Source organism: Gracilinanus agilis, chromosome 5 (assembly GCF_016433145.1).
Source record: "Gracilinanus agilis isolate LMUSP501 chromosome 5, AgileGrace, whole genome shotgun sequence".
NCBI lineage: Eukaryota > Metazoa > Chordata > Mammalia > Didelphimorphia > Didelphidae > Gracilinanus > Gracilinanus agilis.
Window position 1 is genome coordinate 236,407,009 of NC_058134.1, and position 24,046 is coordinate 236,431,054.

Consider the following 24,046-nt stretch of genomic DNA (forward strand, 5'->3'; position numbering starts at 1 on the left):
CCCCCCCACTATCTGTGGTTGAGAATTCTGGAAGCCTTGGCTTGCTTCTTCAGCTGCTCTCAAGGCCTATTGCCTTGGTGTGGCCTGCCCTGGTGTTCTGTGTTCCACCTGCACCCTGGTGGACCAGTTTCCTTGTGCTGACCTTCTAAGTTGTATTGGGGCTAAGGAATTGCTTTACCTTGTCTTCTTGTGGCTTATGCTACTCCAGAATTCATTTTGAGGATTTATGTTGTGAGGGGGTGAAGGGAAGCTAGATAGGAGGAAGGATGGATGAGAGAAAGGAGAGGGGAAGGTAGAGGAAGGGAAAGGAAGGTAATGATCCCTGGCAGGCCCTCTGAGGCTCAAATAAAAGATCAGGTAGCAACTTAGGGTTAGAATAGCTGGGTTTTATTTTAATTAGAAAAGGGAAGGTCTAGGGAAAATTAGGAGGTTGATAGAAGGGGAAAAAGGTGCCAAGAGAGAAACTAGCTGAGAGCTCTGCAGGATCTAGGGTAGAGAGCAGTCAGCCAGCCTCCAGGCTCGAGAGCCAAAAGGCCCCAGCAGTCTTCTCCCAGGGCTTAGAGTAATTTTAAATGACACAATATCTTTGCTTTTTTGAGGGTAATTTCATAGAGATCAGAAGGGTTCCTGTACCCTCTCCACCATTTGGTTCTACTTCCCTTGTCATTATTAGCTATTTGGATACCCTAATTAGGCCTTGAAAAGGGACCTTAATTATTATAAAATTTTCATGTGTACTCCTTTTTATAAAGTTGTCTAGGCTGGGAATCTAGAAGAGGAAGTTCTTAAAAACACCCTCTTTGAGCACAGGCTTAACTCTCACTAACTTAAGGTGGGAGACAGGGAAGAGGACTCTGCCAGTAGGCCTTCTTTGTGTCTGTCTTGATTTTCCTGTGTGAGTTTTGCATAATTTGAATAACCACATTGCCATTAGAAATGTTCCAGTCTGATCATCTGTAGAACTATCTGTCCATCTTGTAATAGTGTATATGAGTCTAGACAAATTCCTTTCTCATTAGAACAGTCCTTCCTGAAATTGGGGGGAATTCTTGTTGTATATAGAGCAATATCTTTTACAAATACTTACATAACACTAATTAGAGACAAAATTTGTGGCTGCTAAATTTTCAAGTTGTGACATGCTCTTAGTAAAATTTTAACTAATTGGATATTAAAACTTTGGTGGGGGGAAATCCTTTTAATGGAAAAATGACAAGAGAGCATATCTGAAATGATATGCTGCTCATTCTTGCCTACCTTTTCTTACCTTCTCTACCTTCTGCCCATCCTTTTCCATTATTAGAAAACTTAATCAGCAGGGGATCAGTACTGATGTTCTTCCCTACTCAGATCAGCCACTGAGTTAAAATCTGGCCTTAGACGCTTCCTAGCTGTGCGACCTTGGGCAAATGATTTATCCCTGTTTGTCTCAGTTTCCTCTTCTATAAAATGAAATGAAGAAGGAAATGGCAAGTCACTCAAGTATCAGCCAAGAAAACCCCAAATGTAGTCCAGAGAAGTTGGGCAGCATTGAATAATGACTGAACAGCAAAATCTGCATTTGTTCAGCAGTTTTCTGTTTTATTTAGAAATAGTATGTTGGTCTATGTTTTAGAAGGTCACTGTCATAAGTAATTTAATTAGTTCCAATCTATCTTTTCCCATGATAATGTGAGAGAAATTAAGAATCACTGAAATTGAAGAAATCAACTGAATGCCTTTGCATCTTGGTCTGTTCAACATATATTTATAAACTTTTCACTAAAAAACAAATGGTAGTTATTGGATTGCATAAACAGAAGCAATTTGCTAAATAAAATAGACTGAACTATATTGCAGTGTTTACCAAAATATAAAAATTAGCAAGTTGACAGACTTCAAGTTAAGAACTCCTGATCTAGGTAGATATCTCTAATGCTATCTGTCATACTTAAGTAAAAAGAAGGGCTTCTCTTTTGTGTTGGTGGCTCACTCCATTTTCCCCATTTATTTTTTGTTTGCTTATTTATGTATGTGCTATTTACCCCAATGAAATGTAAGCCCCTTGAAGTCAAGGACTATTTCATTTATATCTTATCTCAAGGACCTAGCACAGTGCCTGGTACTTGGGGGTTAATATACTCCTCATTCATATAGCTTAGCCATAAAATGTTGGCAAATCCTCTTCATAAGTTGTCTGTGAAGAACTTTTTTATACAAACCAAATACATTAAATATCAAGATTTAATTTTTCTCTTAGATTTGTACCATAAAGATGTGTCTAGCTTTTATATTTTATTTTAAACTTGTAGGTGCAAATGCAGAAATCAATTTGTGTGTATGTATCCTTTAGATGAACTGTGAATACCTTATCAGACCGTATCTGAACTTCTCTCTATCACATATGCTTTTGTGTATGGCTCCTCTCTCTGAAGTATGTAAACTCATGGGGTTTCTGCCAAGTCTGATTGCCTCACAAACTTTTCTTATAAGATTCTTCCTTCTTTGACAGAACTCAGGATCATGGCAACCATAGAAGAACTTGCTCATCAAATTATTGAACAGCAAATGGGAGAGGTATGTTTTATTTTATCATATCAATACATATTTATGTTACCCAGGAGATCATTAATGGTGAGAAATATTATTAGTTTAGTGTAATTCAACTACAAGGGAAGAAAAAAGTATAGTCTTTTGAAAGACTTGAGATCAACTAATCCCACCTCAAGGAAAGGAAAAATAATGAAAAGAGTACTTACTGTGCCACCCTTGTGATTTTCAATCATATCTACATGTATACCAATTAAATTTTCTTACAAGATTTGTAGAACCCGATGTCTATGGAATAGTGATTTTTAGTGTTGTAGCTGCTTGTGCAATGGAGAGAGAGCATGGGATCTTGAGTCAGAAAGGCCTGAGTTCAAATTCCATCTTAAATACACACTGTGTGACTCTGGGCTGGTCATTTGATCTTTGTCTGGGTCAATTTCTTCAGCTGTAAAAGTAGGAAAAATATATAGCAGAACTATTTTGAGGATCAATTGAGGCATTATTTATAATGTACCCAGCAAAGTACCTGGCACATAGTAGATATTCTAATAAATTCTTCCTTGAAACTTGTTTTCTTTGGGTGGAGATGATTGCACCTAGAATTTCAGGATAGAGTCCTATGTATGTTGTCATAGATGATATTGTATTGATTGTTTTTTGCTTAGCTGTCAACAGGAGGGTTCAGTGGGGATAGAGAGGGTAGGGTATATCTTGAATTGATTGAAGTACAGACAAAAACTATCAGTAACATTTGGTTTTTTTTAAATTACTAATATTTTTAGGTCTTTACATGAACCCTCTCCTATGACAAAGAAAAACAAGTAAAAATACTTGATATAGATACTATGGCAGTACGACAATGGTCGTCTTATCTTATCTAGTAGTTTCCTATGTTTCTGCCCTGAGGTTCATTATTTGTTCTCTAGGACCAAACACTATTTTCAAGCCCTGTTTAAAAGAAAAGTGCTTTTAACACATGAATCAATGAATGAATGAAAGAAGCATTTATTAGGTTTTTTTGATGTGCCAAGCACTGTGCTGAACCCTGGCTTTACAAATATAAAACTAAGCCTGCTCCTACTCTAAGGGCTCACATCTAATGGGAGAGGTAAGATCTAGAAAGTTTCACCTATAAATCAAATGGAAAGACTCCATGTTCCTTTATGATGCAGTAGCAAAATAGATGATCACATCTTTTTTTTTTTTTAATGTCATTTTCTCTGATAAAATCCTATCACTTTCTGATGTTGAACTGTCTGACTGTTCTGTGAACTTTCCTTTTGGAGTCTCCTGTAACAGTGGCTCTAGCACCTTCAGGAGCAGTGGCTAGGCTGCATCTCTACAGGGGCTGCTTCCCAGATTGATGCCTGAGAGGATGGGCATGGATGCTTGGCTATTTCCAAGGCTCTTAGATTCAAGTTCCTGGGATGTCTATCTCCACCTGGAGAAGGAATATAGTGGTGGGGCTTTGACTTGCCTGACATGTGCTGCCTCCTGCCTTCCCCTCAGGAGGCCTGAGTGCTTCAACATTGTCAAAACCAGTTATCTGGGTAAAGAGATTAATTCAAGAGAACCTGAACTTTGGCAAATATTCACTTAAAACTTGCCACTTTTTTGAATTATAAAGTTAATGTTTCTACCCTCCCCAACCTGCAGAAATTAAAGAACAGAAATTGTTTATAGTATACATTTTTTCCCACAGCACATTTCTATTAACATTTTGATAGGGAAGTAAAGGCAGGATTGCAGAATGATAGGAGCTTAGGAAGCTGTGAACTTCCCTCTACAAACTCTTCCAAACAGATCTAGAAAATGCACCAGAGTTGATTTTGATGGGGAAATTCCAGAAAATGTCACACTGAATCCTTTATCCACCCCAGCTTAGCCAAGGGAGGCTATGGACATTGGAAATGGGGGTTGGAGCGTTAGCACATAGTGCAGAGTGGGAGACTGTTCACCAGAGTAAGACGATGTTCCAGACCCTACCAGGGCTCCATCAGATTTAAAGACTTTGCTGTCCACTACCTAGTTCTGGGTCACAGATCCTGGGTATACTGAGATGAGAACTTATTCAGGAGAGTGGTATTGCTGGATGGAGAGACCCTGGGCAGTTTATCCAGAAAGGAAGAAGTCCAGAAGCTAGCAGCAGCATTGTGGTTCAGACTTCATTTGCTAAGTAGGGTCTCACTTTCAGCATCTAACCTATTCCAGCAGAGATATGACCATGACAGGAATCCCAGTCCAAAGGGGAGCCTACAGTTTTGCTACTCCAAATGAACAGACTTCCTGATAGCCATTGGATTGGTGGATGGTGGAATACTGCAGCATCTACTCTTGCTCAGGCCCAAACCTAGGTCAAGTACTTGCTGAGCCCAGACCAGATGATTAGTAATCAGATTTTGCCCTAGATCAGTGACTTTGGGAGCCTTGGAAATTACAACATTCAGTACTCCAAGAAGTAAGCCACAGGACCAGTCCTGAGTTTTTCCTCCAGAAATGTGACAAATCCTAGTTTTTGTCATCAAATCCAAAGTCAAGAAGTAGACTGGAAGAAGGGGCAAACAAAAACGGAACCATACCATGATGAGCTATTATGGTAGCAGAGTTGCTCGAGGCATACAGAAATGCAAAAGAATAGAATGACTCCAGAATAACTATAAGCAAACCTCAGAGAAAAATAGAGCTTGAGCATAAATTCAACTAGAATGAATGGAGTGAGACAGCCTGAAAAAAAAGTTAGAAGAGAAATGAGAGATAGGGAAGAAAAAAATGATAAAAAGAATTAACAGTATGGTATAATAGAATCAAAACTTTGCAGAAGCAATAAACACCCTGAAAATTAGAGTGGACAAAAAAGGGACTTTCATGAGGCAATAAGAAATATTAAACACAAAGTTAAAAGGCTGAAAAAAAAAGAAGAAAAGATAAGGTATTTCATTGCAAAAATAGTTGGTCTAAAGAGTAGAGCACAGAACAAGAAAGCAGTAACTATGCTTTTCCATGGATCACTATTGTGAAAGCACCAAAAACTTTCAGACCGGGCAGCTGAGCAGCTCAGTAGATTTGAGAGTCAGGCCTAGAGATGGGAGGTCCTAGGTTCAAATCCGGCCTCAGACACTTCCCAGCTGTGTGACCCTGGGCAAGTCACTTGACCCCCATTGCCCACCCTTACCACTCTTCTGCCTAGGAGCCAATACACAGAAGTTAAGGGTTTAAAAATGTAAAAAAATTAAAAAATAAAATAAAAAAAAAAAACTTTCAGACCCCAAGAACCAGCTTTGTAAACAGCAGTATGAAAAAGGCTGAAGTTTGGCACAGTGTCTTCCCACTCCCATGTAAACAGAGACCAATATTAACATAAAATTCTGAGTCGAGAAATAGGCTAGAAAAATGAACAAGCAACAAAAAGGATAATTTGACTATAAAAAGCTACCAAGACATAAATTCAGAAGAAGACAACAATGTGAAAATAGCTATCCAAAAATCCTCACTGAAAAATGCTCATCAAACATAAGTGCAACAAAAATTCCTGGAAGAGTTAAAGAAATAGTGAAGAATGGCAAAGGAAAAATTGGAAAAACAAATGAGAATGATAGAAGAAAATTATGAAAAGAAAATCAACAATTTAGTAAAAGAGGCACAAAAAATACTGGAAAAAAAACCCTTTAAAAAACAGATTTGGCCAAATGGTAAGAAGCACAAAAATTCACTTAAGAAAAGAACTCTTCGAAAAGTAAAATAGTCCAAATGTAAAAAGTAGTACAGAAGCTCACTGAAGAAAATTTTTTTTTTTAATTAGAATTGGGCAAGTGAAAGCTAATGGCTGAGAGACATCAAGAAACAATAAAGTTAAAAGAATGAAAAAACAAAAGAAAATGTGAAATACCTCATTGGAAAAATAACTGACCTGGAAGGTAGATCAAGGAGACATAATTTAAGAATTATAATACTACCTGAAAGCCATGCTCAAAGAGCCAAACATTATATTTCAAGAAATTATATCTTATATGCCCTTATATCTTAGATCCAGCAGGCAAAATAGAAATTGAAAGAATATACCCATCACCTCCTGAGATTCCAAAATGACAACTCCTAAGAATATTAAGCCAAATTACAGAGCTCCAAAGTCAAAGAGAAAATAATTTCAAGCAGCCAGAATGAAACAATTCAAATATTATGGAGCCACAGTCAGGCTTACAGAAGATTTAACAGTTTTCTCATTAAAGTAGAGAGCTTGGGATATTATATTCTGGAAGGCAAAGGTGCTAGGATTACGACCAACCATCTGCTTAGCAAAACCGAGGAATTGTGGGAACACAGAATAGTTTACTTACCTGACCTATGGGAAAAGAAAGAATTCATGACCAAAAAGACATAGAGAGCATTATAAGAGGAAAAATGGATAATTTTAATTAACATTAAATTAAAAAGGGTTTGTATAAACAAAAACCAATGCAACCAAGATCAGAAGGGGCCTGGGGAAAAAATTTATAGCAAATTTATCTGACAAAGGTCTCCTTTCTCAAATATATAGAGAACTGACTCAAATTTATAAGACACAAGTCATTCCTCAATTGACAAAAGGTAAGAGGATATGAATAGGCAATTCTCATATGAAGAAATCAAAACTATCATATGAAAAAATGCTCCAAATCACTTTTGATTAGAACAGTACAAATTAAAACAATTCTAAGATATTATTTCACATCTATCACCCTGGCTAATATTACCATAAAGGAAAATCTCAAATTGGAGGGGATATAGGAATATATTGGAACTATTAATACACTTAGTGGAGCTGTGAACTAATACAACCATTCTGGAGAGCAATCTGGAACCATGCCCAAAGGGCCATAAAACTTTGCATATCCTTTGACCCAACAATACTACTACTAGGTCTGTATACCAAAGAAATTAAAAAAAAAAAAAAAAGAAAAGAAAAGGACATATATGTACAAAAATATTTATAGCATCTCTTTTTGTAGTGACAGAGAATTGGAAACCAACAGAATTGTCCCTCAACTGGGGAATGGCTGAACAACTTGTGGTATATGGTTGTAATTTATGTCTTAAGAAATGACAAACGGAATGAGTTTAGAAAAATTTGGAAAGACTTGTATGAATTGTTGCAGAGTGAAGTGAGCAAAGCCAGGACAACATAGTATACTGTAACAGAAATGTTGTATGATGATCAACTGTGAAGGACTAAACTATTATCAGCAAAGCAAGGATCCAAGAATAGCTTTGTTGTTGACTACTCCCAAAGGACTCATGATGAAAAATACTGACCACAGCCAAAGAAGGAGCTGTCAGAATCAGAATGCAGATTGAATTGTGCCATCTTTCATTCTGTTTCCTTCATATACTTTTAGTTATATGTGTGCTGTATACCTTCTCACTATATGGGGAATATGAAAATATGTATTGCAAGGTAGCACTAGTATAACCTGTATCAGATTATTGACTGTTTCAGGGAGGAAGGAGAAAAGGAGGAGAGAATTTGGATTGCGAAATGTTAGGAAACAGTCAATGAAAATTATTTTTACATGTAATTGAAAGAAAAATTAAAGGGATAGATTTATAAGATATGTATTTACTTATCTGCTTTAATAAACCTTGCATTCTTCAGATCTAGGGGACACATCAAACTAAACTCAGCAAGCTTTTCTTTCTCCATTCTGATCATGTTGGAGTGCTTAAATGTCTCCCCAAATCCCATCTCCTCCACTTCAGGAATCAGTTCTTCCTTGTTCAGAATGAGTTTAAAGATAACAGTTTTCCCAACGTTATTTTTTACCATATATTGAAGAAAGAAATTTTCATTAAGACAAGTCACCCATTTAAGCTTATCTGCTTTTGGTTGAAAGACTTTGCCAGCACATATTCAGGTAGTGGAACTTCTCCCCATCTACAATATCATGCTTTGGTGCTTGCCCAGGGACACACAGCTGGGAAATGTCTTGATTTGGATTTGAACCCAAGACCTCCTGTCTCTAGGCCTGGCTCTCCCTCCTGTCTCTAGGCCTGGCTCTCATTCCACTGAGTTACCCAGCTGCCCCCTGAATAAATATTTTTAATATTCATTGGTATTCTAACAACCACAACAAAAGACTGAATGTGATCCTTCTATGGGGAAAATGAATATTTAATGAAATAGAAGACTTTCAAGCATTCCTGATGAAAAGATCAGAGTGAATAGAAAAATTGACATTCAAACAGAAGGCAAGTCACATAACTCTGTTTGCCCTAGTAACATGAACTGGAGGAGGAGATGGCAAACGACTCTGGTATTTTTGCCAAGAAAATTAAAAATGACATCATAAAGTCAGACACAGCTGAACAACAATAACAACAATCAAGAGTGATTTGTAGTTTGTTTTTTTATGTGAAGAGAGCCTTGATTTCTTCTTCTGAAAACTGCTTCTTTGCATCCTTAGACCATTTATCAGTTGAGGGATGGCTCTGATTTTTATCTGATTCAGTTCATCTGAGACATATCTTCATCAGAAAAACTTGACATAATTTTTTTTTTAATTAATTAAATAATTAATTAATTTTTAGGCCCTTAATTTCGGTGTATTGTCTCATAGGTGGAAGAGTGGTAAGGGTGGGCAATGGGGGTCAAGTGACTTGCCCAGGGTCACACAGCTGGGAAGTGGCTGAGGCTGGGTTTGAACCTAGGACCTCCTGTCTCTAGGCCTGACTCTCACTCCACTGAGCTACCCAGCTGCCCCTCATAAATTTTTTTATATGATGTCACTGTCTGTGGCAACTTTTAGCAAAATGTAGTTTCCCTGATTGTTTCTTTTAATTAGGGCTATTTTTTTTACTTTGATCACGATTGCCCTGCCTTTGTTATTTCAACTGAAGAAAATTAGATTCTTTTCTAGCCCTTTATTTTAACTCTATGTGTATTTCTTTTTCAAATGTGTCTCTTGTAAACAACATATTACTGAATTTTGGTTTCTAATCTGTTCTACTATCTACTTCTCTTTCATGGATGAACTAATCAGTTATGATTACTGTCTATTTCCCTCTATCCTATTATCTTCTGTTTCTTCTCTCTCTCTTTGAATCCTGTCCATCCTCAAACTTTTATTTTGCTTCTAACCACTTTCTCTCTGCCATTTATCATCCATCCCCACCTTCTCTTATCCTTTTCCCTCCTGTTTCTATACACAACTATCTATATTATCTATTCTTCCTTCTTTGAACCAATTCCAATCAGAGTGAGGTTCAAGCACTGCCTGCCATCCCTTCCATTTTCCCCTCTGTTGTAAAAGTTCTATTTTTTTCTCTTCTATTATGTGAGAAATTTCTCCCTAATCTGTCTCTTGTTTCCCCATCCTTCAAATGTAGTATTTTCTAGTATTTTTGCCAAGAAAATAAAAAAATCACATCATAAAGAGTCAGACACAACTGGACAACAACAATAACAACAATAAATAGTGATTTGTAGGGTTTTTTTTTTAATATAAAGAGAGCCTTGATTTCTTCTTATTTCCTCCTCTAGCTCATGTTACAATTGAGGAACCGAGGCAAACAGGGTTAGGTGACTTGCCTAGGGTCACACAGCTAGGAAATGTGCGAGGACAGATTTGAATCCAATTCCTCCTGACTCCAGGCCTGGTGTTGTATCCATTATACTACATCAAGTTGCCCCTCAAAGTGCTTTATTTTTAATAGAATTTTATCAAGTTAAAATTTAGCAAAATAATATCTTATAATTTGATCTAATATTAGTGTCATACATGAAAAGATAAAGTTGTAATTTAGTGCTTGTAGGGACTAATATATCATTTAATCCAACCCTTTCATTTTGCAAATGAAGAAACTGAGGCCTAGAAAGGTTAAGTGACTTGCTCAGGGTCTCACAGACACTTTCTGGCAGAACCAAAATTTGAATCCATGTTCCCTGACTCTAAATCCAGTACTTCTTTTACTGCACCATGGGATAATGCACATTGATGCTAACAAATTAAAGTGGAGTTGTTGTTTATCATAGGTTCTCTTTCAAATCTAGAAGGGGAGTGGGCATATAAAGATCATATTGCAATTGAAAGCTTGATGAGATTCTTCTCATCTAGAGATGAACAGGATCATTCTGGGCCATGTGTAGAAGAAATGAGCCAGAATTATCTCAAGGTAATAGGTCACTAATCTGTGCCCTAGACTAGGTATAAAGGTTATAGGATTACTTGTGTGTTTGTAATATGTCATATTGATACCAGCCATGAAAAGGTATGTCACAAAGACCTTGGGGTGCTGGAGATTAGAACAGAAAAATAATGTAGAATAACAAACTAAAACAAATGTATTAGATTGTTACAGACCAGCAAACTGGCCAAAAAATCCAGATTGTGACAGCCCTGGGCCAGAGCACACCAGGCAAGCAGTACATCCTGACCAATCATGATGGTGCCACCCCAAGCAAAGTCATTCTGACCAGGCAGGATTCCACTCCAGGGAAAGTGTTCCTCACAACGCCAGATGCTGCAGGTGTCAACCAGCTGTTCTTCACTGCTCCTGACCTGTCTGCACAACACATCCAGGTAAAGCCTAATGAATTCCCCAAAGTCTTTTGTCATCTTAACACACAAGAAAGGATCCACTAAAATTTTTATTATAGATGTGCAAAGCACCATTGCTCTTCAATAGTTTAAACATTGCAGCAGAGCAGAATTTTGATGATCTGTGAATCGATTTGTGCTTGGTATATTTTTTGTAGTGATGTGCCAACTGGAGCTCTTTTCTGGCCTTGCTGCTAGCAGTTAGGCAAAGAGTGAGTCAAGGCTAGGAAGAAATGGGATGTGGGAGTTCTTTTAAGTGAGCAGGGCACCTTAAACTGAGTTTCAAAGCCAGGCAACTTTTTAGTTAACTATTCTGTTATTCAAGCCTTTGTTTTTCTAAATTGGTGCAGATAATTAAGATTTGAATATTACATCTGTATGTAATTTTTTCTTTTGTTTATAATTTTATTTTTAAGTGCTAACCAAAAAAGCATGTCCATGTACACAATAGAACACACACAAAAAAGGATTCTGTTTGAAACTGAATTTTGTATTTTCTGAATGAGGTTAATACATGGGTATTTTTATAACTCTTAAGTTATTGAACTGCTTTTCTGCTTATAGCCAGAAAACAGTATATTCTTTTTCCTGTTTCTTTAATGTCAAAGATGAATAAACAATTGAAATGGATTCTGTTTTTATGTCTGAAAATCAGTATTAATATCATTCATTCAGTAGATAAGTTAGGGACAATTACTATATTCAAGGTATTTAGCCATTGATTGAACTCATTGAATATGCTGCTCAGTAAAATCTAGTCCAAGTGGCTACAAAGGGACTCTCAGATGACACACAATCTAATTCTGCATGAACATAACATTTAATTTGTATTACTCTTAATTCTTGCTAGTCACACACACACATAGCTATATTATTCAAATAGCTGAATCAGTTTGTGAGACCTAGTTTTGTGGACAATTATAATTACTTAGGCTCAAAATGTTGGTCATTGTTGCCATTCCCTTCTGGTCAAACATCTGTAAATATGAACTATTCAGTTTACCCTGATACTAACAGAGCCACCCTTCTTGTCTGTGTCCCCTTCTGAATTTCCTCCTCCTTTATGTATTTTTTTTACATAGTATGCTGTTAATAAATGCTTGTTCTCTAATTTATTGTCCCAGAGTCGAATCCCTATCTTCTCAAAACTCTTAGCTCTTCTTACCTCTTCTGTTCTCTTAATCATATTGTAACTTAATGTGTCTTTGCTTATTTGCCACTTGCATCACTAGATTTTAAGATTCTCCTAATTCTTTCCCAATTTAATTCTGTGGCCCTTTGCTTGAGAAGAGTCAATCAGTTAAGCCACGTTTATTAAGTATCTACCATGTAGTGGCACTTGGCCAGTCATTAGAGACTTCATTTTCCACTTTCTGGCCACAAAGCCTAACACGGTGAATTGTCTTCTGCTTGGTCTGCTTCTAGTTTGCCTTAAGCTCTCATTTGGAAGGCTCTTCAGGCTTAATGACTTAAAGCCATCCATAATCATCTACAAACTGGAGCATCTAGAATCTTTTTGTATCCTTGACAACACCTGGCAGTCAAGTGAAGCCTTGACAAGAATAACCTTTTTAAATGCACAAAATTAAGTAAATAAGATTACAGAAGAAACCAGTTACATTGAATATAGTTGTCAAAATATTTTTAAAAGAACTTACTGGACCCCTGAGCACGTATTCTTATCTGCTGTCATCAAGCAAGGCTCATCTCATATATCTTTTGAAGATTCTTAGATATTTTGGTGTGTGTATGCCATTCTCACTTATATATGACTATTCTCCCATCTGTTGCAAAATTTTTATAAGAATGATCTCAACATGTGTTGTTTTTAGTCTTCAGAGGGCATTGAAAAGGAACAGGTGGGTTTTTACCAGTTGATATTCTGGGGTGACCATCACTTTACTTGTAGTCTGTTTAGTGACTGGGAGTTCCTCCTGCTCTTTTTGGTTTGATAATTTAAAAAAAAAGTATTTAACTTAGGAAAAAACTGTCAGCAAGACTGTCCTCCAACAAGCTGGTGCCTTCTTGTGCACATTAGAAGTACAAAATTTGTTCAGCGCAGATGTTATACCCAATTTTTTTGCTTGTTCTATGCCATTTCCTTTTCTTCAGGAAGCCTATCAGGGATGCTGTAGGAGCCAAACATGGCAGCACTATAGTCCTTGAGTGGGAAAAAGTTGTCTATTATTATTGTAGTTTTTTCCCTATCTTTTTGTCTGTCATCTTACCTGTTCTATGTTAAAATATCTTTGGATTAAACTTTAAATTTTCTTTTCCTTTGACATCTCTTAGATGTTCTTTGGAGTCTTACTACTCAGGCTCCTTTACCGTCCTCATCAGTGAGATTCATAAATGAGTTTACATTTCAAGCTGGTCTTCCCCGTGGTAGTCAAATCTCTCTCTTTTGCAAAGCATTGAAGTATTTTCTGGAAGAGGAGGTTTCTAGACTTTTTTTTTTTTTGTTATAGCAATTGATTTTCGTGAGTGAGACTTGTGGATAAAATTGTCAGTATTAGTGTTGTGTCTTCCTTGATCCTTTCCTCATTTTCTATCATTAGTCACTTATTTCACTGTATCATTTTGCAGTTATTTTAATTGCATGACACATTTGTCATATTTTATTCTTCTAATTTTCTGTTAATTTTGATCATTGTTTTTAATTCTGTCTGACTATATACAGATTTAAGAATGACTTCCATGTTATAATGAATCATTTCCTATCAAGATTTAACTAATTCCACTTTGTGGAATTATTTGGCATTACCTAATTATTTTCTCAGGCAGCTGAGTGGCTCAGTGGATTGAGAGCCAGGCCTAGAGACAGGAGGTCCTAGGTTCAAGTCCGGCCTCAGACACTTCCAGCTGTGTGACCTTGGGCAAGTCACTTGACCCCTACTGCCCACCCTTACCACTCCTGGGCCAAGGACGGTCCCTAGCCCAGATGAAAAAGGAGGAGGGTTGGGCGTGGGGCTAGCAACCCCACCCTGTAAAAACTACATCTGCTAAAGAAACTGCAACCTAAAGTAGGGGCAGCTGGGCTAGCTCAGTGGATTGAGAGCCAGGCCTAGAGACGAAAGGTCCTAGGTTCAAGTCCGGGCTCAGACACTTCCCAGCTGGGTGACCCTGGGCGACTATGTGTCCCATTGCCTACTGGTTGTGGCCCTATGCTCCTAGAATGGAGTCCCAGGATTAAAAAAAAAAAATTATTTTCTCAGAGAAAATATTCATGTTTAGACTTGAGGCTTCTGCTGTCTATAAGCTATAGACCTCTTTTATTCCTTACTCTTCAGCACCATCTTTTTTAGCTCTTTGCATTAAATCATAGATGATCAAAATGGAGGCTCATTGAATTTAGAGGATCCCATCCAATATACCCAATGTTAGGCATCCTCTGTCATTGTTTTTGTGGTGAATATTTGCAACACTGATTGGATCACTTTGTCCTACAATACAAGATGATCCAAGAGCCCATAAAATGATGCTTCTTGTTACCTTTGGATTTGTGATAAAATGAATACTAGTAATTGCTGTGTTTCCCTCTTATTGTCCTTTTGTTTATCTGCAACTTCTTTTTGTTTTCTGGTTTTGTTTGTAATATAAATGTGAATCTTCTTGTCGGTCATTAAAGTATGTGCCAGGTGCTATACACTACTAAAAAGCTAAACATTTTACAAATATTGCCTCATTTAATCTTCACTACAGCTTTGGAAAGCAGATGCTAGGATTGCTCCCATTTTATAGATGATAAACTGATCCTGAAAGGTGATGTGCTTTACCTAGGGTCCTGTAGCTAGTAAGGGGTCTGAGGTTTGCCCTCACGTCTTCTTGGCTCTAGGTTTAGCGCTTTGTGTACTATTGCACCCTCAGCTGCGCATTCAGATTGTTACCAGTAGTGAATGTTGACAGATGGTTTAAAAAGAGTCAGTTTCTTAGTACCATCAACTCCACTTTAAAAAAAAAAACCTATATCCTCTGTCTTAGAATCAATACTGTGTATTGGTTCTAAGGCAGAAGAGCAGTAAAGGCTAGGCAATGGGGTTTAAATGACTTGCTCAGGAAGTCACATAGCTAGGAAGTGATCGAGGCTAGATTTGAACCCAGGACCTTTCCATCTGTAGGTTTAGCTCTATCCTCTGAGCCCCCTAGCTGGCCCCCTCGCTCCACTTTTTATCTACTTTCAGAAAGGAAAAGAGAACAAACAGGGCAGAAAGACATTTTGTAGCTTTCTTTGTTTCCTAGGTTGTAACTGCCAGTGAATGTGTCTCTTAAATGTCCAGTTAAGAGGTTTTGAGCCTTTGCGTATTTAGCTGTGTTAAGCTATCACCAGGACCATGTTCCTAGGATGACTTCTCAGATTTGTAGAACCTGGCTGGCCTTATATCAGGGCAGCTTGGAGGAACCCAGGGTTATCACTTCCATGCCGTAGTGAGTTATTGAAGCTGAACAATTTTGTGGAAAACAGTTTTTATTTTTACGATTACAAATCTAGAAAACCAATATATTTGATATTTTAAAATCAGGTTTTAGTAAGGTATTCTCATTTTGGCTGCTTTTTTTTTTAACCCTTATTTTCTATCTTAGAATTGACATTAAGTAGTGGTTCCAAGGCAGAAGAGCTTAGATAAGGACTAGGCAATTGTGGTTAAGTGATTTGCTTGGTGTCACAAAGCTAGAAAGTCATTTTGGCTGTTTTTGTTATATGCTAATACTAGCTTGCTAAAATATTTACAAAGATGTACTATAGGACCAACTGAACGGTACTGAGTTACAAACTTTGGTCCCTTTCCCCGTGGCTGAGCCATTCTGTGTTGTCATTTTTCTTATATTGCTTTTTTATAGGATCAACTGTAGTTTCTCAAAGTTTGTAGTTATCTGATTTTTAGGGAAATTCATCATATTTTCCTGTCATTAAACAGTTTGCATTTTCTCCTTAGAAAGTGATCATTTCATTCAAATGTGGCCTCAGACACTTGTGTGACCCTGGGCAAGTCACTTAACTCCCATTGCCTAGCCCTTACTGCTCTTCTGCCTTGGAACCGATACAGTATTGATTTTAAGACGGAAGGTAAGGGATTTAAAAAAAAAAAGAAAGTAATCAGTTCATGTCCTTTGACCACTGGTCTGATCAGAAGTAGGCACTTGTCTTGTAGGAATATATTATGTTATAGATACTGAGGGCTTTTTAAAAAATCATATATCTGATATATTTCTTATATTTTCCCTAAATATATTTCTTTTCTTTTTTTTAGCTTTAAAGATTGTTATTATTTTTATAATAATTTTCATACTAGGGACCCAGAAAAAATTTGCATTAATCAGCACAGTCTCATGTTTTGGTTTTCTTGACTGTAAAATGGAAATGATATTTGTGTCTCACCAATTTTACTGACAATTTAATAGAAAGAATATAGGATCTAAGCATCAGAGGACCTACATTCTAGGCCTGATAGCACCTTGAATGATCTGTGAGAGTATGAGCAATTCATTGTTTTTCAGTTTCTCCTTTTGTAAAAGAATAATGATATCTCCTATTATTTACATCATGGGCTTTTCCCATGGATTTGATGAGATAACTTGCTTGAAAATTCTTTGAAGAATATAAAAAGCTTTATATGCTATGTTTATGTAAAAGGAAGAAAGATTTTTTTTCCTGAGTAATTTACAGTCTTAAATTCATGTGATCTAACAATTTAATATATTAGTAGCTCATAAAGACATATCATCCTCTTAAAGGCAAAGGCAGATGAAATGTTAGAGAAGGGGACAGAGTAGCTTTGGCTTTCCAGAACCCTGGGAGACTCTTCCTGAAGTGAAGGAAGGCATTAATATAGATTCAGACACCTCTTTTAGAGTTATAGAAGGTTTATGCTATACAGACGCATTACTTTCAGTTCTTTGGAGATGGATGCCAAAAAATAATTTATTCTTCCACCTATAAGTCAATACACAGAAGTTAAGGGTTTAAAATTAAAAAAATAATAATTTATTATTCTTGTTTTGTAATAATAATTTGTGTTCCTATTCTGTATGGGTATTGTTAATTAAGGCTTAACTGATCAATGTGTAAGAACATTCTACTTAAAACCAATTGTTTATTACAGTTAGAAATCTAATTTTAATTTTCATGACAAGTAAAGATAGGTTTAAAGATCACATGATAACTTTTGGATTCTTCATCTTAACAGAAACAATTTAAGGCTGATGAAACATCTTCAGAGTGGATATTAGATTTCAAAAACAGTAATGGGGGGTTATGTAGAGAGAAAATTATTAAGTAACAACAATGTTATTTTTTCCTTAGATTTTAACAGATCATTCTTCCTCAGACCAGACACCAAATAAAGTTTTCGATCTATGTGTAGTGTGTGGAGATAAAGCATCAGGTAAATTTTTTATTAAACGATTTGTAAAACTTGACTTTGGGTTGTACTTTTTATTAAAATAACCTTTATATAGGATCCATATCATCTTTTCACTTATTTTCTTAAATAGTGCTTTTATTATAGTTTAAAATAGGATTATGTCATTTCATGATGATCTGTTTTAGAAAATTAGTAGTAATGTAAGAAAGTCAATTGGCCTTTTCTAAAGGTTGTGCCTTTATAATGTTTTCTCATTACATTTATGCTCTCGATCAAATTTAATTTGTAGATAACTAGATTCACAAAATTCATTAGTCAAAGGAGAATGAAAAATAATTTAAACCTTTTTAAAGGGAAGAAGGGGAAGAGTTAGAGATGTGAAATTTTTTGAAATGTGTGCCTCTTTATTAAAAATAAGTTACTTTTATTATGAAGTTGAGAAACATAACCAATGTAAATCTTTATCCTTACCTAATGGAAGAGGTAAAAGAGAACTGCATTTAAACTGGGACTCTTCACCCCTTGTAGCTTTTTGGGGTTGGAGGGTAGTTATCATATTTAATATGGTAGTCCAACATTCTGCTTCTCTTCTATGTACCTAAGAAAGTAAACATTCTTAGATTAAGTCTTCTAAGTATATATTAAAAGATCATTTGTGAGTTTGGGTAGAGAGATCAGGTGTTGAGAAAACTCTTTAAGGATGTTTTCTGATGAGTCTCTCCCCCTATTTCTAAATTCCTTCCTCCCTTAAAAAAAAAAAAGCCACAAAAGTTATTTGGCTGCTCACTTAATCTCCATAATAAGAGTATGTAAAATTTTGAACTCTTCTTCTTGGGTATTGTTTTGTACTTTGGCTTCTACTTTTTGGTCTTGTTAGACAATATATTTTAAAAATTTCTTATTTGTACTAGTCTTTGGTAGATGCAAATACTTCTAACTTTTCATCTATCTCTATCTCTAGCTACTATTAATGCAATTCTTATTTTGTGATAATTCAAATGCCTGGTATTTAGTTATGTAGACACTTGATATGGGTTTGTTAGATTAAATTGAATTCTCTGCCTTAATTTGTTGCCAGATCTGACACAATAAATTACTGTTTAATGTTTGAATTGTAATAGTAAATAGACAGACCATATATTCTGCAAAGAGTGATTTCGGAAGATTGTAATAGGTTTACGGTCTTTAAATCATTGGAAAGGAAGCGTTTTGTTGACATTTTGTTTCTTCTGTATGGATGTAAAGAACAGGAACCAAAAATCTTTTTTGTAAATGATAGTGATGAGAATTCCTTCATTCTGAACTCATTTAGTTCCTTTTGTATTTGTAACATAAAACCAAGAACCAATTTAATCTTCATTCAGATAGTGGGTTATGAGGTGGCCCCACAGAAAAGTCAGGATTCTGCTAAATTCTATCTTATTAAATTATTGTATATAAAAAATGTAAAATAACAGAATTTTAGAATAGGAAGGACCTTAGAAATAGCTGGTCTAGACTACCCTGTTTATTTTACACAAGATGGTGAATGCTTTTAGTTTTTCTAATATTGGTACATTGAGTTTCATTTCCATTTCATGAAATTAAAAAGTGATTTTATTGACTAAAATCAGGCATGCCCATCTAACCCTCATAGATAAAACTACATTATTTATTTTTCCCATTTCTATGTAAGCAGTAGCATTTCATAACTGGTTTTATTAGAAAATATTTTAGTTGTCCAGGGTCAGAGATAAAAATTAGATTTTATTTTTATCTTACATTGATATTTAATTTCATTGTGTGGGAAAATTTGATTTATTCTCTTTTTGTGTTGTTGTTGTTAAAAAAAATAGTAAAAAACAAAAGTAAAACTTGATAGAATCATTCTAGCTTTTCATTCTTGAGCACCTCAAAGAAGAAGTGGTATTGATAGTGAATAAATATTATTTGTAGTACAGAGGTGACCTTGATTCTTTTTTTATTTTTTAAACCCTTACTTTCTGTCTGAGAACTGATACTAAGTATTAGCTCCAAGGCAGAAGAGTGGTAAGGGCTAGGCAGTGGAAGTAAGTTAACTTGTCTGAGGGTCACACAGCTAGGAAGTGTCTGTGGTCAGACTTGAACCCAGTGCTTCCTGTCTCCATGCTTGGCTCTCAATCCACTAGAATATGCTGAGAATCACACAGCTACCTTTCTACCTATCTATAAACATCAGTTTAGTTGTTTGAATTCATGTGTGATCTTTGTCCAGTGACCAGTGAAACTGATATATTCTTGGTGAAGGCTGATGTTTTTGTTATAAATGGAAACCAGAAGACAGTTTCTTAGTGGGAATGCTCATGATTTGCTTTGGACAGGTAAATAAAGGAGTTAAGTTTCATCATGAGCTTAAAGGCAACAAGGAACATCATTTTATGGCATGCTTCATCTTGTCTTGTTTTAAGTATGATCACCATTAACAGAAAAACCACACATTTTGTAGCTAGTGTGCCAGCATCTGTTTTAGAGGATAAAGAAGTAATGAAATTTTATGAAGAACTCACCTGGATCCTCTACTCCACATCAGTATCCATCTCAATATTCAGTGATGTCAGTAATCAACTGGACTTGAGGAAGCATGGCAAAAAATGTTGTGCAGTGGAGTGAGAGTCAGGCCTAGAGACAGGAGGTCCTAGGTTCAAACCCGGCCTCAGCCACTTCCCAGCTGTGTGACCCTGGGCAAGTCACTTGACCCCCATTGCCCACCCTTACCAATCTTCCACCTATGAGACAATACACCGAAGTACAAGGGTTTAAAAAAAAAATGTTGTGGAAAAGTTGGTTTGCATCAGTAAATGAGAACAAAGATGGAAAAGTTCCTCACCCTTTTTATCATGATTACTTTCTTTTAAAAAAGTAATATTTTATCAATGAAATTTTTTTCATTTATCCCTTTCTCTAATTTTCAGTTTTTCCCCATCTGCTTGTTCCTTCCCTACAGCCTTCAGAAATTCCCCATTCTTTTTTTCTTTAGAATATTTTTCCATGGTTACCTGATTCATGGTTCTTCTCACCACCCTCCACCCCCCTGCTCTTTTCTCCCTTGTTCCAAAGCTGAGAAGCAGTTCCACTGGGTTACACATGTATCATTGTTCAAAATCTATTTCCATGTTATTCATATTTGCGGTAGAGTGATCTTTTAACATCAAAACCCTAATCATACTTCTATCGAACTATGTGACCAATCATATTTTTCTTCTGCATTTCTGCTCCCACAGTTCTTTCTCTGGATGTGGAGCATTCTTTCTCATAAATCCCTTAGAATTGTCCTGGATCATTGCACTGCTGCTAGTAGAGAAGTCCATTACATTCATTTGTGCCACAGTGTATCAGTCTCTGTGTACAACATTCTTCTGGTTCTGCTCCTTTTGCTCTGCATCACTTCCTGGAAATTGTTCCAGTTCACGTGGAATTCCTCCAGTTTATTATTCCTTTCAGCACAATAGTATTCCATCACTCACCATTAGATACCACAATTTGTTCAGCCATTCCCCAATCAATGGACATCCCCATATTTTCCAGCTTTTTGCCACCACAAAGAGCATGGCTATAAATATTTTTGTACACATATTTTTCCTTATTATCTCTTTGGGGGTACAAACCAAGCAGTGGTATGGCTGGGTCAAAAGGTACGCAGTCTTTTAAAGCCCTTTGGGCATAGTTCCAAATTGCCCTCCAGAATGGTTGTACCAATTCACAACTCCACCAGCAGTGTATTAGTGTCCCAATTTTGCCACATCCTCTCCAGCATTTATCACTTTCCTTTGCTGCCATATTGGCCAGTCTGCTAGGTGTAAGGTGGTACCTCAGTGTTGTTTTAATTTGCATTTTTTTTAATCAGGAGGGTTTTAGAACACTTTTTCATGTGCTTGATAGTTTTGATTTCATCATGTGAAAACTGCCTATTTATGTCCCTTTACCACATTTGTCGATTGGGGGAGAAATTCCCCATTTTTGAAGCATTCACTAGACATTAGCATTCCTTCAAGCTATTGCCTTCTAAGATCTCCAGTCTTTCTCTGTCAAACTTATAAAATAGCTTTCTCTGTTTGTTTCTATTTCTTTGCCTCAGCTTTTTGCAGTCTGACTTCTGACTTCATCACTGAAGTCACTGAAACTACTTTTTCCAGAATTATCAATGATCTTTTATTTGTTAATTTGAAGGTCTTTTCAGTCTTCTTCCTTCTTGGCATATCTGCTTTATTTGATGCTACTGATCACCCTGCTTTCCTTTTGCTGTTTTTGTGACACTACTCTGTACCAGTTCTCTTTTTCAGTCTTTGTGATGACTAGGTTATCATCCAGATCATACTTTCTAAACCAGGGGTTGGCAACCTTTTTGGCTGTGAGAGCCATAAACGCCACATTTTTTAAAATGTAATTTTGTGAGAGCCGTACAGTGTTCACAGTGCACGTTCCTGTAACAGCGCCTGAAAAAAAAAATTGACTTTATGGCTCCTGCAGAAAGAGCCATATTTGGCCCTCAAAAGAGCCAGATATGGCTCGAGAGCCATATGTTGCTGACCCCTGCCCTAAACTATGAGTATTTCCCAAGGCTCTATCCTCTCTTCTCTCTCTAGGAGTTCTCTTTTGGGTGACATCAATTAGCTCTCGTGGGATTAACTATCACTTCTCTGCAGATGATGCACAGATCTTTTCTGGACTTTATATTTACCTGTCCAACTCCTTACTGGCCACTTCAACCCGGATATCCCAGTTTTTTTCTCAAACAAAAGTCATTATCTTTCCCTCCAAACTCATTTCTCTTCCTAGCTTTCATATTTCTGTTGAGGACATTCTCCTCCTTCTGAGGTTTGTAACTTTGTCGTTATTTTCTTCTCCTCACTCTTACCTCACATGTCCAGTCACATGCAGTCTTGCAGTTTCTATCTCCTCTATATTTTCTTGCATCTGAGCCATCTTAGTTCAGTTCCTCATTAACTCTTACCTAGATTATTGAAGCAGATTCCCATTTGGTCTCTTCACTTCCAAGTTCTCCCCACTCTAGGCTGTATTCCACACAGCAGCCAAAATGATTTTCCTCAAGTCCAGGTATGATCATGTTGTTCCTTTCCAGTCACTCTCTCTTGCTTCTAAGATCAAATATAAACCCCTTTATTTAGCTTTTAAAGTCCTTGACAATCTAGTTCCATTTATGATTATGAATCACAGTTGCAGGTAGCCTAAAGGACAATAGGAAGAGAGATAGAAGGGTACAGATAGACAGTCTATCTTAGTATTGATTCTAAGACTGAAGAACAACAAAGGCAAGGCAATTAGGGTTAAGTGACTTTCTTAGGATCACATAGCTAGGAAGTATCTGAGGCCAGATTTGAGCCCAGGTCCTGACTCCAGGCTTAGCGCTATCCACTGTGCTATTCCCAAACCTATTTTTAAAGTCTTTGCCACTGTACACATCTCCCTCTCATATATGACCCAGACATTATATGACTGAATCTCTATCTGGGTTGCTTCCAATGTATGTGTCTATCTTTCCTTTTGCTTCCTCACTGTACCACTTTTATGAAATTCATGATTGTAGTAGCTTCCCAAGTACCAATTTTCTCTTTAAGTCTTTCAATCTGGATCTTTGGTCTAACCCATGAGGCCAAACTGAACATCATTACATGTGGTGCTCTATCTTCCATCTCCATGCCTTTGTTCTGCATGTCTGCCATGCCTGGCATGTTCTTTCTCTTCTTACCTCTGACTCAGTACCCCTCTTAAAAAAAAAATTTAACCTTCCATCTTAGAATCAATACTGTGTTTTGGTTCCAAGACAGAAGAGGGGTAAGGGCTAGGTAATGAGGGGTTAAGTGTCTTGCCCAGGGTTACACAGCTAGAGCGTGTCTAAGGCCATATTTGCATCCAGGACCTCCTGTTCTTAGGCCTGGTTCTTAATCCACTGAGCTACCTATATGCTCCCCTAGATTCCCTCTTGATGACATGGATAAGAATTGTTTCCGGCAGGAAGATTCCAGATCCAAAAGCTAATGCCCATCCTTCCTATCTATTTTGTCTTTATTTTTATTTTATTTACATTTATTCTGTATATACCTAAATTTACACATTTGTTCCCTCCATTACAAGTTAGAATTGAGGTCTCTCAGAGGGGAGAGAATGTTGTGTTTTTGTCTTTGTGTAGTCAGTGTTAAGGATAATGACTTGTCTATTGTAATAGCTGCTTAATACATGTTTATTGAATTAAATTGAGTGTAAGCTCTTTGAGAGCAGAGACTATTTAATTTTTTCTTTGTATCATCAGCTCTTAACATAGTTCCTGGCCCATAGCCCTGAATAAATGCTTGTTCATTGATTAATTTACGTTACTGTCATCTAAAATCCTCCATTCTCTACTCCCCACATAGATGTTGAATACTTCCTAGTTTCAAAGAAAAACAATTGAGTAAAAAAAACCTAATAGAATCACTGCCTCCCACAGTATGTGTAATTTTGTGTCCTTGTGCCCACTGCATCTCTTTCTCATGAGATGTGTTAAAATGTTTAATTGTGTGTGTGTGTGTGTGTGTATATATATATATATATATATATATATATATATAT

The 24,046-nt window shown here is 36.5% G+C and overlaps 1 protein-coding gene across 1 annotated transcript in view; it reads left to right on the forward strand.

The window, feature by feature from the left end:
* The first annotated feature begins 2,502 nt into the window (after window positions 1-2,502).
* Window positions 2,503-24,046, forward strand: part of NR2C1 (nuclear receptor subfamily 2 group C member 1) — a 71,880-nt gene continuing 50,336 nt past the window's right edge. Inside the window, exons 1-3 of the mRNA XM_044679916.1 lie at window positions 2,503-2,556; window positions 10,851-11,081; window positions 17,401-17,482. Of these exons, the coding sequence (XP_044535851.1) occupies window positions 2,503-2,556; window positions 10,851-11,081; window positions 17,401-17,482 (367 nt within the window). The remainder of the gene's footprint in view (window positions 2,557-10,850; window positions 11,082-17,400; window positions 17,483-24,046) is intronic.